At 60.8% G+C, this 11,192-nt stretch overlaps 1 protein-coding gene across 1 annotated transcript; it reads left to right on the forward strand.

The window, feature by feature from the left end:
- Positions 1-8,749: 8,749 nt before the first annotated feature.
- DERL3 (derlin 3) lies at positions 8,750-10,720 on the forward strand. Its single transcript, XM_060119353.1, has 7 exons — positions 8,750-8,842; positions 8,970-9,035; positions 9,111-9,184; positions 9,293-9,386; positions 9,800-9,995; positions 10,450-10,540; positions 10,639-10,720. The coding sequence occupies exons 1-7, from the start codon at positions 8,750-8,752 to the stop codon at positions 10,718-10,720; spliced, it is 696 nt and encodes a 231-aa protein (XP_059975336.1).
- Positions 10,721-11,192: the final 472 nt, after the last annotated feature.

Genomic DNA, 11,192 nt, shown 5'->3' on the forward strand with positions numbered 1-11,192 from the left:
AGACCTGAAAATTACCCTAGGAAGTCATCTGAGCAAAGACTGTGATAGGACATTCACCAGAAGGGATACTGTTTTATTTTTGCTGCCCTGAACTTTTAAAAGTTTCTAAAAAACATCATGCATTTTTAAAGGAAAAATATCGATACAATAAATAAAATATTAGCAGTTGCTAAGTGCGTGCCTTTCTGCATCTAATGAGATGATCCACTGCTGCGATAATACCGTCTTCGCTCCCTCCCCGCCGCCCCCCACCATGGACACCTCGCTGGAGTCAGCCCCCCAATGCGTGGGCTCCCCAGCCACTAACTATTATCCTTAAGCAAGGGAGCTTGAGGTTTCTCTTCGGCAAACATTAATCAGGAGTTTAACCTTGAGTGTGTAAAAGTCAAGGTTGTGAGTGTTTGTGGCTGCCCAGTGCTGATGGCTAATCCTCTCAACGTCCCTGAGACTCCACAAGGTGGAGTCTGTGTCCGCAGCACCCCTGCAGCCCTGCTGGAAGTCGGGGCTGGGCTTTCAGATCTCCAAGTCCAGCGCAGACCCTACGGGATGGGGCCGTCAAACCACGCCTGAGTCAGGGGAGCGTGGAAAGACAACCCCCACGCGTGCCGACTCCTTCTCCGGGGAGCTTCCCGCGTGAATTCCCACCCAGTCTTGGTTTCCCTGGTGAGAAGGCAGAGGTGGGGGTGTTACAAAATCCTGGCTCCCTGTCCACCGATGCCGAATAGAAATAAGGAGACAGAGTTTGGAGGAAATAGAACAGAGTAGCTTTATTCCTTTTGCCAGGCAAGAGGGGAAGACAGTAGGCTAGCGCCTCAAGAACTGTGCCCCCCTCCTTGGGGAATCGGAGATTTTATATGTGGGGCTCGCAGTCCGGGGTATATGATAAGGATCAAAAGTAGTGAAGGTCTTGCATTTTTCTTCTGCAAATTCATGGCCAAAGCTGGTATCAGGCGGCTCAGCAACCAGGTCTGGTGTCCCTGAAGTTATCGGCTGGTGACCTTCTTTCTGAAATGAAGAGTGCTACAAGGGAGTGTAGGGGGAGAAGAAAGGCCAGGTGCAAAGGGTAATTTGTATGGAGTCAGAGAGTAACCAGCTTTGTGAAGGACAAGTCTAGCTACAAGTGTTTATTAGTAGTAATAGCTAAAGAATAACCAAGATTACTTAACTCTTTCAGGCCTGTTTATATTGTTTCCCCGGCCTGTTCACTGTTTCCTTATTTTCCTTGTTTATCAGAAAATTCTCATGTCTATTTTTGCTGCAACAGGGGCAAGGGAGGAGGGGGGGCCTGCTTTCAGTCACCAGTGCTCAGGACTTCCGGGAGGGAGGCCAACGTGGGTGGTGACGCCCCTCCCCCGCCATGGGAGCCACGACCCACGCTCCCTCCTACACTCCGGAGCCTGTCACTCTGCAGATGGGGAAACTGAGGCCCAGAGCTGGCGGGGAGGGGGGAGTAGGGGGATCCGCCCCCGGCACTCAGCGGGAAGCAGGGAACACGGCGGCTCGCACCGAAGGTAATCGATACCGCAAAGCTGGCTGGAGGGCTCCACCGGGTCTGCGCTCCACCGAGCCCCCGGCTGCTCCTACCCCCGCAGAAGCGGCGAGGCCGCCTCGTCGACCCGAGCCTACTCCAGAAGGTGCCTCCACTGTTACCCGGGCCCGGGGACTCCCCTGACCCCCGGATTAGGCCTCCAGACCGCATTTAGCCCTCCCGGGCCGCCCCCGCCAGTTGCCGGGATCCGTCCCCGCTGCCGAGACCGGCTCCGGCCGCGAGGGGGCGACAAAGCCCGCGCTTCGGGAGTTGGCGCGGCGGGTCGCCAGACCTCTCGGAGCTCCGCGGTGGCAGGGAAACCAAGAGGCCTGAGCCAGGGCCCCGCCAGATGCGGGGAACTCCGGGGGGAGCTGCCCCCACGGCCCCTGGGCGCCGAGTCCTGGCCGAGCCCGGGCGTCCCCTGTTCCACGAGCCCCAGGTGATTTCGCTTCCTTGGTCCTGCGCACCCAGACCGCGCCCCGCCGGGGAGGGGGCGGGGGGCAGGGCCTTGGTCGGGAGCTCGGAGGTCTGACACCCAGCCCACCCTGCCTCTGCCTCGCTGTGTGCCTCCCCTCTCTGCTCCATGAGGGGTGGGACAGGAGTCTGGATGGTGGCCTAACCCCTGGAGCCTGGGCTCAGGCTGGCCCCCATGGTCCCTGGTCTCTCCTTCAGCCCATCAGCTGGGCATCCATCACCAGGTGGGTGGTGGGTGGGCTGACCTGCTTTGACCCGACTGCCTCCCCTCTGACCTCAGCGTCCTCATCTGTCAGCTGTGTTTTCCAGGAAGGGCTGGGGAGTGGTTCAAGGCCCCTCCTCCTTGCAGCCTTCCCTGTTCCTCCCACTTGGACTGGCAACTCTACTCTACACCAGGAGCCTCCCAAGGAGGCACTGGCTGGAGTTCAGAGGCCACCTGACCTTGGGCACCAGGCTGTCAGGGTGGGCAGTGAGCCATCACCAAGCACAGCAGGCCGGCCACAGGCCTGGCTGCAGCTGATACCAATGGGGTACCTGCAGTCCCAACATGTACCTCCTCTCTCCAGGCTCCATTTGCTCACCTGTAAAATGGGGACATCATGACGACTGACGTGCCCCCTGCACAGGCGCTGCACCCTCAGGCCCCAGGTGTGTCTGTTGACTGCCTGCACTGAGCATCCTAAGGGCAGGTACCGTGCCCTCTCTTGATCTCCAGACAGACCCTGCCTGTGGGTAGGTGAACACAAGGGGCTGCAGCCTGACTGAGTGTGGAGGGCAAGGCCTAGGGGCAGCCCCTGCAGGCTCAACCCCAAATCCAGCTTCTCCCTCCTCCTCAGAGCTGGCATCCACTCCAGTTCTGGGTCACATTTCCAACTTAACGATTCAAAACTAAGAAAGAAAGAAGAAACCCCAAGCAACAACCAGCCGAGCAGCCCCTCCTGGCCACCCTTTGATATTTGAGGACTGAACAGTGGAGCTGATTGCGGATAGGAGATTTAAAGCCATCTTAATTAGAAGCAAAGAATGTCCTCGGGGTTGGCTGTTCTAAAAATACAGCTGTGCCCACATCTGGAGGGGAAGGGTGGGAGGCGGGGGGTGGGGATGGCGGTTAGACAGAGTCTGAAGTGCTGACGCCTGCATTCCCTGGTGGGGGAGGCCCCCTCCCAGCAGGGCCCATGGTGGGGGAAGAGGGGAGGACACCAAAGTGGCCAGTCCCCTGTGGCTGGGCCACCTGGTGCAGGTTTGGGATGGAGCTGAACAGGCAGCCCACCCCTTCCTGGGCCCACCCTCACCCCTTCCCCGTGCCGTCCCCACACCCCAGCCTCAGTTTCCCCAGGGGTTTGGTTAACACCCGCTGCTTCTTTCACCAGCCCCCGCCTGACACAGGCACAGCTTCTGACTGGGGAGGGGATTTTTCCTGGGTTTGATATTGAGTGCTATTTGTTACCTTTTATGAACTTGTCGCTTGTTTTGTTCGTATCCTCATTCTAAACAAATGAGGTACTTTTGTACCTAATCTTGGATTTGTAACTTTGCATTTGTTTTCTTAAAGAGGCCCTAATACCTCACACAAGTGAAGGGCGTGTGAGGCTGGGAGAACATCTTGAGTGAAATGTGGAGGTGGGGCTTGTGTGGTGTCTGGGCCGGGGGGCGGGGGGGGGTGGAGGGGTACAAGGACGCAGGGTTCCTGTCCCAGGGGCTGAGCGAGCACCTTGCCTGGGGCTCACCCTCCCCGGTATGTGAGCAGGGCCTGGGCTGCTTGGCAGGGGTGTCAGGGGTATAAGCCAGGTGGGAGATGGGGGAGCCCAGGGCCTTTCTGAGGTTCTCCATCCTCCTGCTCTGAGCACTCAGTCACTTTCTGGGCAAGGCTCCCAGAGTGGTGGCCCCTGTCCTCCCAGGTCCTTGCCAGACTACAGATGGGAATTGCCTGATGATCTGGCAGGCAGGCTATGGGTAGGAAGACTGTGGGACAGTGTGGCCCTCAGGTTCCACATGGACCGGATCCCATGTGCATCCCCGGGTGTACAGGTGGGCAGCAGACCCGTGTGGGACACACAGTCTTTTCACTGTGTCTCCATGAACTCACATCCCCGGCCCTGCCATTTGGCTGATTCAGCCAAGCAGATAATTTTCTTCCAAAACACAGCCCCGCAGCCACACTGAGCTCGAAAATAGCTGAGGTGGAGGGGGCGGCGGGGGGGGAGGGCGCGCCGCCAGCTGCTCTGTGGCTCTGGCTGGAGGCGGCTTTGATGGTCAGGTAGTGGCCATAGCAGTGAGTGGAATGAGGGGCAATTGATGAGGGTCATGACAGCCGGGCATTGAAGGTCAGGCTGGCCTGGCAGCTGGGGCTGGGGAGGGACCATCTCATCCAGCCACTGAGGGTCAGAGATAGAGAAACCAGGGTCCAGGCGGGGAGTCCCACACCCCAGCTACTCAGCAGGGGAGCATCCAGGGAGCAGAGTCACCTGTCAGAGACATGGCAGGAGCCCAGAGGTGGCAGAGAGATTTTTGTCTCTGAACCACAGCTGGAGAAGGGTGAAGGCAAGGAGCTGGGAGGGCAGGGCTGGGGAGGCCAGGGAGGGCTTCCCTGAGCGGTCCTGTCCCCCCGGGACCCCTAACTCGGCCTGTCCCAAACCAACAGGGGGTCTCCCTCCCAAACCTGGCCCTCCCCTACGTCTCAGCCCCCTCGCCGAGCACTCACTAAGGTCTATGCCTTCCGCCTCCTTGACCCTGTCACCCTCGCTGTCACGTGCCCGCCACTGCAGGCCGCAGCCATCTTCCCCTCTGACCCCTGCTCTCTCCAAAGAGCCGCCATCTGATCCTAACCTCACCTGGGGCTCTTCACTGCCCTTGGGACAGAGACCATCACCTACAGGGCCTGTCAGCCAGCCTCTCATCATATGCAGCTCCTTCCCTGCCTCTGTCCCTCCATGCCACCTCAAGACCTTTGCACAAGCTGCTCCCCTGTCGGGCCTGGCTAAAGCTTACTCTTCCTCTATCCTGACTGCCTCCTCCCTCCCCAGCCTACCCAGAGACCCTCAAATTCCTGGAAAGTCTATGTTGCTACCAGGCTCAGAACGCCAGGCCCAGGTTGCCCCCTCTGCCGGGCAGGCCTGACACAGCCCACCTGGACGGCTTGTTGTTCTTATGCTCCGGTCACGAGCAGCTGCTGCCAAGTGAGTTCCGGACTCAGTGCTAAAAATATCCCATGACCCAGACAGGAAGGGCCACCGGGGACACAGCTGCTCCTGGGGGCACTGGCTGGAGCTGCGGTGACACCCACCCACAGCAGTTGGGGGCGTGGTCCATGTGCTGGGAGGGGGTGGGCACTGAGCTCGCAGCCCCTGAGGAAAGGCCCCGCGAGGGGTGCCACATGTTATCCACAGGAAGACACAGAGCCTCCAGCACTCACCTTGTTTCTGCTTCTTGCCAGCTGTTACCACGGGCACTTGCTGCCTTCGGAATAACATACATCTAAAAATTGAGTGTGTGGGGCCCTAACAGAAGGTAAGTGAGCTCTGGTCCCTTCAGGGAGGGCTTCCTGGAGTAGGGGGCATTTCTATCACCCTCTCTCCCTCTCCTTTTAACAGAACATCTAGGCTGGTAGGGAGGGAAATGAGTGACTGAATAAGTCAGATCTGGGCCGTCCCAGGAGAGAGATGCTGAATAAGAGGTGGGGAAAGGACTGGAGGGTTCCCTGTGGGGCCGGGGAGTGGGAGTCAGGGTTGGCTCCAGGTTTCGGGGTTGTCACTGGGGTCTCATGAGGGTCTCTGCTGGTGTATGAGCCCTGTGAGGAAGAAGGCCAGCTTGGTGGGCACGCAGCAGGTGCTGTCCTGCCTGTAGGCACTGGAGAGCCTGGACAGAGAAATCAGGGGTCTTCCGGTGTCCCTGGAACTGGGCACCTGTCCCCAGACCTGGGCTCCTTGCTCTGTAGCAGGCAGGGTCCCAAGGCCAACGAGGTGGCTTGGAGAGCAGGCTCATCGCCACCTCGCCACAGGCCCGCCTCCTGCCATAGTCCTCAGCCCAGGAGAGAGGAGGCGGCCTCTCGGGCCGGCCTGCTGCCCTGCTGCTCAGGACAGACAGATGGCTACACAGGCATTAGCATCCAGCACCCCGCCTGCCTGGCTCACCCAGACCTTCTCTCTGTAGTTAACTGTCTGGAGGTGCCAGGGGTCAGAGCAGCGGGCCCGGTGCCTCTCGAGTGGCCTGTCCTGGGCCTGACACTGGACGTGAAAGACTGGACTGGTGGTGACAGTCTGCCCCAGGCCCTGCTCTGCCTCCTAGGGGCCTCAGTCCCCACCTGAGGGTACCCTGGGCCTGAGAAGGGAAGATGTGCAGTAGAACCCTGCCGCTGCTCCTGGCATGTCCTGCCCCCACCCTGGGCTCCGTCTCCCAGGAATGTGCTTCTCCAGCCCCAAACCCGGCTCCTGCCTTATCAGCCCCATCGAAGGGGAGAGACAGACACCCCTATCACATGACGGCCCCTCTGTTAGTCCCAGCCTGACCCTGAGCGGAGGGCCAGCCAGTGCCTGCTTGCTGAGGGGCCCGGAGGCAGGAATGCCTCCCCTTCCCCGTGCAGACAGGAAACCTGACCCCCTCGCTGGCTCCTTCAAGCCTGGCAGGCGCCCGCCCTGATGTCTGAGGCCCTGGATCCCAGCCCTGCAGCCGCACCTCCACCTGGGTGGAATCCCACCTGGGTGGGATTTGCTCCGCCAGCTTCACCTCGAATGTGACCTAGATTTGCTTTGCTGGAAAATGGAGGCTGTCTGAGGGGGCGTTATCAGCTTGCTCCCACCAGCCTCTCAGCCCTTGGTCCAACCCCTGCTGTATCAGACTGACCTCTCCTCACTCCTGAACCCAATGCACACCCCCTTCACGCTCCCAGCCTCTCCCTCCACGCCCCTCCCAAGTGGGCCTCCAGGGGCCACTCCCCAGGGGACCCCTCTTAGCCCTCCTAGGATCCACCTGAAATGGAGTTTCTCCTTTCTACCAAAATAACAAGGTATCTCAGCTGGTTCTCCCCACTCCAGTCTCCCTGGGGGACTCAGGGTCCAGCCCAGGGCTTCCCTCACCTGCCACACTCGAGTCCAAAGTTGAGCTCCCATTTGGTAAAGGTCAGGGCACCTTCCTCTCCCTCATGGCCGCCATTATCCAGGGACCTTGGCGTGGCTTCCCAGGCCACGTCTCCCAGGGCTTCTCACTACCTTGTCCCTGCAGCCTTTTCCTGGTTCTGCTGCAGCCTCCCTGGTCTCCCTGCTTCCCTGGCTGTCTGCCTTCTCTCTCTAACTAATGAAGGTCGAGCTGCCCAGGCCTGGCCTCGCCCCTTGGGCATCTCACGCAGGCCCAAGGCTAAAAATTGGTCTACTGAAGGCTGCTACCCACACTTGGACCGCCTGCCTGACATCTCCCCCAACATCACACTTGGGTTTTTCCACACGGATGTCATACAGATGCCCCAAACTCAGTGAGGCCAGAACAGGACTCTCCATCTGCCTGCCTTTCTCCCAGGCATTCTCCAGCTCAGTAAAGGCCACTGCCTTCCATCCACCCTGCAGCTCAGGCCTCGAAGTCACCCTTGACTCCTCTCTCACAGCTCTGTCTAGTCTGGCAAACCCACATCCCACCCCTCCCGGCCCTCCAGGCTCCACCCTGCCCAAGCCACCTGCATCCCTTGCATCATCCCTTGCTCACCGATTCCTCTGGCAGTCTACTGTGCTCACAGCAGTGACAATCAAACATCACCTCTTCACAGAGGATTCCCAGATCACCCCATCTGGCCTGGGGCACACTACCCAACCCTCCAGCCTCCACTTGGCTGTTATTTCCGTTAGCGCGCTGTCCTGCAAACACTAGGTCTCATCTTAGCACAAGACCATGATGGCCTGTCTCCTTGGCTACACCAGGAGGGCAGGAGTGATAGCATCTTTTGTTGGCCTTTGTGTCTTCAGCATCCAGAACAGGGCTTGGCACATAGTCGGTGCTCAATAAATGATTGACTTTGTTCATTAGAATGAATAAATGGAGTTTCCCTTTTCCACCAAAATAACAAGGTCCTCTCCAGCCCGTCCACTTGCTCCAGCCTGCCTCGTCACCGGGGCTGCAAGTCCCCAGCCTGGCCCCTCCTCCGGCGGCCCTCGTGGGGCTTCCCAAGGAGCCGGCAGTTTCAGCAGGGCCTGGACGTGCGGGGGGATTTGGACTCGCGGCTGAGCGCCTCCTTCGCTGCTCTTGTTCCCGGAGGGAAGAAGGACGGCACGGGTCGCCGGCCAAGCCAGGTGGATGGACATATCAGTGCGGCCGAACACCGGGTTCCGCCCCGCCCACGCCCCCGCGTGGCCCAGCGTGGCCCCGCCCCTTCAGTCTCGCGGGGCCTCCTCGAGCAAGCACTCCTAGCCTCGCCCCCAGGGTGGCTCGTGGGTCCTCGCTATTGGTCCTCCCTTAGTTTGCCGCGAAGCGCCCAGTTCCTCATTGGCCACACATTCTCCCGCGCTGCAGCCGCAGTCACCACAACAAGCGCCACGTGCTCAACCGTGGGGCTTGCTCATTGGCCGTGAGTCCCAACCCACCCACGCCCCCATCCTGCCCCCGGCTTCCTGCTTCCTCCTCCTATTGGTTACCTGTCCCAACACCCCTCCCTCTAGCCCGGGCGCGCCACACCTCGGATGAGGATTGGCCGAAGACAGGAAGGCGGGGTTTGGAGGCAGGTTAAGAGCGCTTGGCGGTCGGGCCACGCGTTCCTGAGAAGGTTCAATGGCGTGGCAGGGGGTGGCGACCGAGTTCCTGCAGGTGCCGGCGGTGACGCGGACCTACACCACAGCCTGCGTCCTCACCACCGCCGCCGTGGTGAGCCGGGCGGGCGGGTGGGTATAGCCATGGTTACAGCCCTGGGGGTTGCCATGGTTACGGTTGGACCAGCACCCCCCCCCCCCGCCCGCCGGGGGGTAGCTCCTGACGCCCCCTGGTTCCGCAGCAGCTGGAGCTCCTCAGCCCCTTCCAGCTCTACTTCAATCCGCACCTCGTGTTCCGGAAGTTCCAGGTGAGGCTGCCCCGCCCCTTGCACCTGCTGGCCCAGCCCCGCCCGCCCTGCGCCTGACCGCCCGCCCCCATGCAGGTCTGGAGGCTCGTCACCAACTTCCTCTTCTTCGGGCCCCTGGGATTCAGCTTCTTCTTCAACATGCTCTTCGTGTATCCTTCACCGCGCGGGCCCGAGAGGCGGGGGTGGGGGGGGGTGGGAACGGCGGGAGCGGGGAAACTGAGCTCCGCTGGGAGGCACTTCCTATACGGACGCTGCAGGTTTCGCTACTGCCGTCTGCTGGAGGAGGGCTCCTTCCGCGGCCGCACGGCCGACTTCGTCTTCATGTTTCTCTTTGGGGGTGTCCTTATGATCGTATCCTTCCCGGGCTCTGGAACCTCTGGGCCCGGGCTGTGCTGGCCCTGGGGCCCAGCTTGAGCGCCGGTTGGAGAGGGACAGAGTCGCTTCCTCCAGCTTAGGCTGTATTGAGCGTGCATCGCGTGCTCAGCTCCGGGTGCCAGGGCTAGGTCCAGTGCAGTGCCCAAAATGCCACACGGTGGGGTACCCGGCGCTCTGAGCCCTGAATGCCAGTATCCAGGAGGAACTGGGGCCGGGATGACCAGTGGTGGGGCCTGGGGTGAGGTGGAGAGGCAGTGCAGATCAGGTGGCCCCTGGAGGCCACAATGTGGCCTTAGATTGGGAAGGGAAACCAGCCAGCGGGAAGGTTCCAGGGGTTTAGGAAGTCAGAGGGGCCCTGGGCAGGGCATGAGGCCTTGACTCTGGCCCAGCTGCTGGGGCTCCTGGGCAGCCTCTTCTTCCTGGGCCAGGCCCTCACAGCCATGCTGGTATACGTATGGAGCCGCCGCAGCCCCCGGGTGAGGGTCAACTTCTTCGGCCTCCTCACCTTCCAGGCGCCATTCCTGCCCTGGGCGCTCATGGGCTTCTCAATGCTGCTGGGCAACTCAATCCTCGTGGACCTCCTGGGTGAGCCTGCTGTCCATCCAGCCTTCCCCAAGCAGGCTGTCAGGGACTTGAGGGTCTGCTTGGCCAGGGCCCCCCGTCCACCTGCACTGGACCTCTCATCTGTCCCCACCGCCTCTTCCTGCCCTCACGGCTACCCTGTTCTTCCAGCCCCTCAAACAAGCCAGCCTTATCGGTTTTACTTCAGGCCTCACCTGCTTGCTGATGCTTGTGTAGGTTCTGACCCAGGTGGGGATGGGTGGGTCAGGGTTCCTGCTTCATGGCTCCCATTCCTCCCATGTTCTCAGGCCTGACCCCCTCCCAGGACCTGCCCTCTTCTGGGCCAATCCTGGCCCCACCCTGGGCTGGCAGTCTGTGTAGGACATTGGTCACCCGTGCTCTGGGGCCTTCAGGGCTGCGCTGGCCGTGGGCTCTGGGCTGTGGAGGGTGGCTTTAGCAGTTGGTGGCTCTCCCACAGGGATTGTCGTGGGCCACATCTACTACTTCCTGGAGGATGTCTTCCCCAACCAGCCTGGCGGCAAGAGGCTGCTGCTGACCCCTGGCTTCCTGTGAGTGCTGACAGCCCTCCCTACTCCCCCCCAGATGGTTCCCTACCCCATGGGGTAACCCCTGTTGGCTGAAGCTCAGCGTGGGCCCCTCCCCACAGGAAGCTGCTACTGGATGCCCCAGAGGAGGACCCCAATTACCTGCCCCTCCCTGAGGAGCAGCCAGGACCCCTGCAGCAGTGACCCCACCCAAGGCCAGGACCAGCCCCAGGGGCCCATCTTCCCGGCCTCTGGCAGGCCTGCATTCCCCCCGCAACCCCGGCTTGTAGCACAGCTACCTGTCCTGGAAGCTGGGCCATGCCCAGGGCCCACCCGAATAAACAGTGACCTGCATTCTCTTCACATACAGCACTGGCCCTCCTGCCTCGGCCGGCCACACCTTTCCATGCAGGGTAGGCGCTGCTGGCCTTGACCAAGGGCCACCAAGCCTGACCTGCTCTCTCAGACCAAGAGCAGGTGGTAGGATGGGAGGCCCAGAGAGGGTCCAGAACCTACCCACAATTGCCCAGCAGAGCTTTGAGCTCTCATCCCCACCCTGACTGTGCCTCAATTCAGCCTTCAGTGAGGGGTGTCAGATACTGGTGGCGGGGCCAGGACTGGGCTAGCCAGTCATGCTGAGCCCAGTCTGTGGTGGCTGCTGCCCGAGGGGCCCTCA

This window comes from Mesoplodon densirostris, chromosome 15, assembly GCF_025265405.1.
Source record: "Mesoplodon densirostris isolate mMesDen1 chromosome 15, mMesDen1 primary haplotype, whole genome shotgun sequence".
NCBI lineage: Eukaryota > Metazoa > Chordata > Mammalia > Artiodactyla > Ziphiidae > Mesoplodon > Mesoplodon densirostris.

What these genes read in the sequence shown, in the direction of transcription:
- DERL3 (XM_060119353.1), top strand. Translation starts at nt 8,750, where the DNA reads ATGGCGTGGCAGGGGGTGGCGACCGAGTTCCTGCAGGTGCCGGCGGTG. An exon ending in TCGTGTTCCGGAAGTTCCAG is followed by an intron (nt 9,036 to 9,110) that starts GTGAGGCTGCCC and finishes GCCCCCATGCAG; the next exon opens with GTCTGGAGGCTCGTCACCAA. An exon ending in TTGGGGGTGTCCTTATGATC is followed by an intron (nt 9,387 to 9,799) that starts GTATCCTTCCCG and finishes ACTCTGGCCCAG; the next exon opens with CTGCTGGGGCTCCTGGGCAG.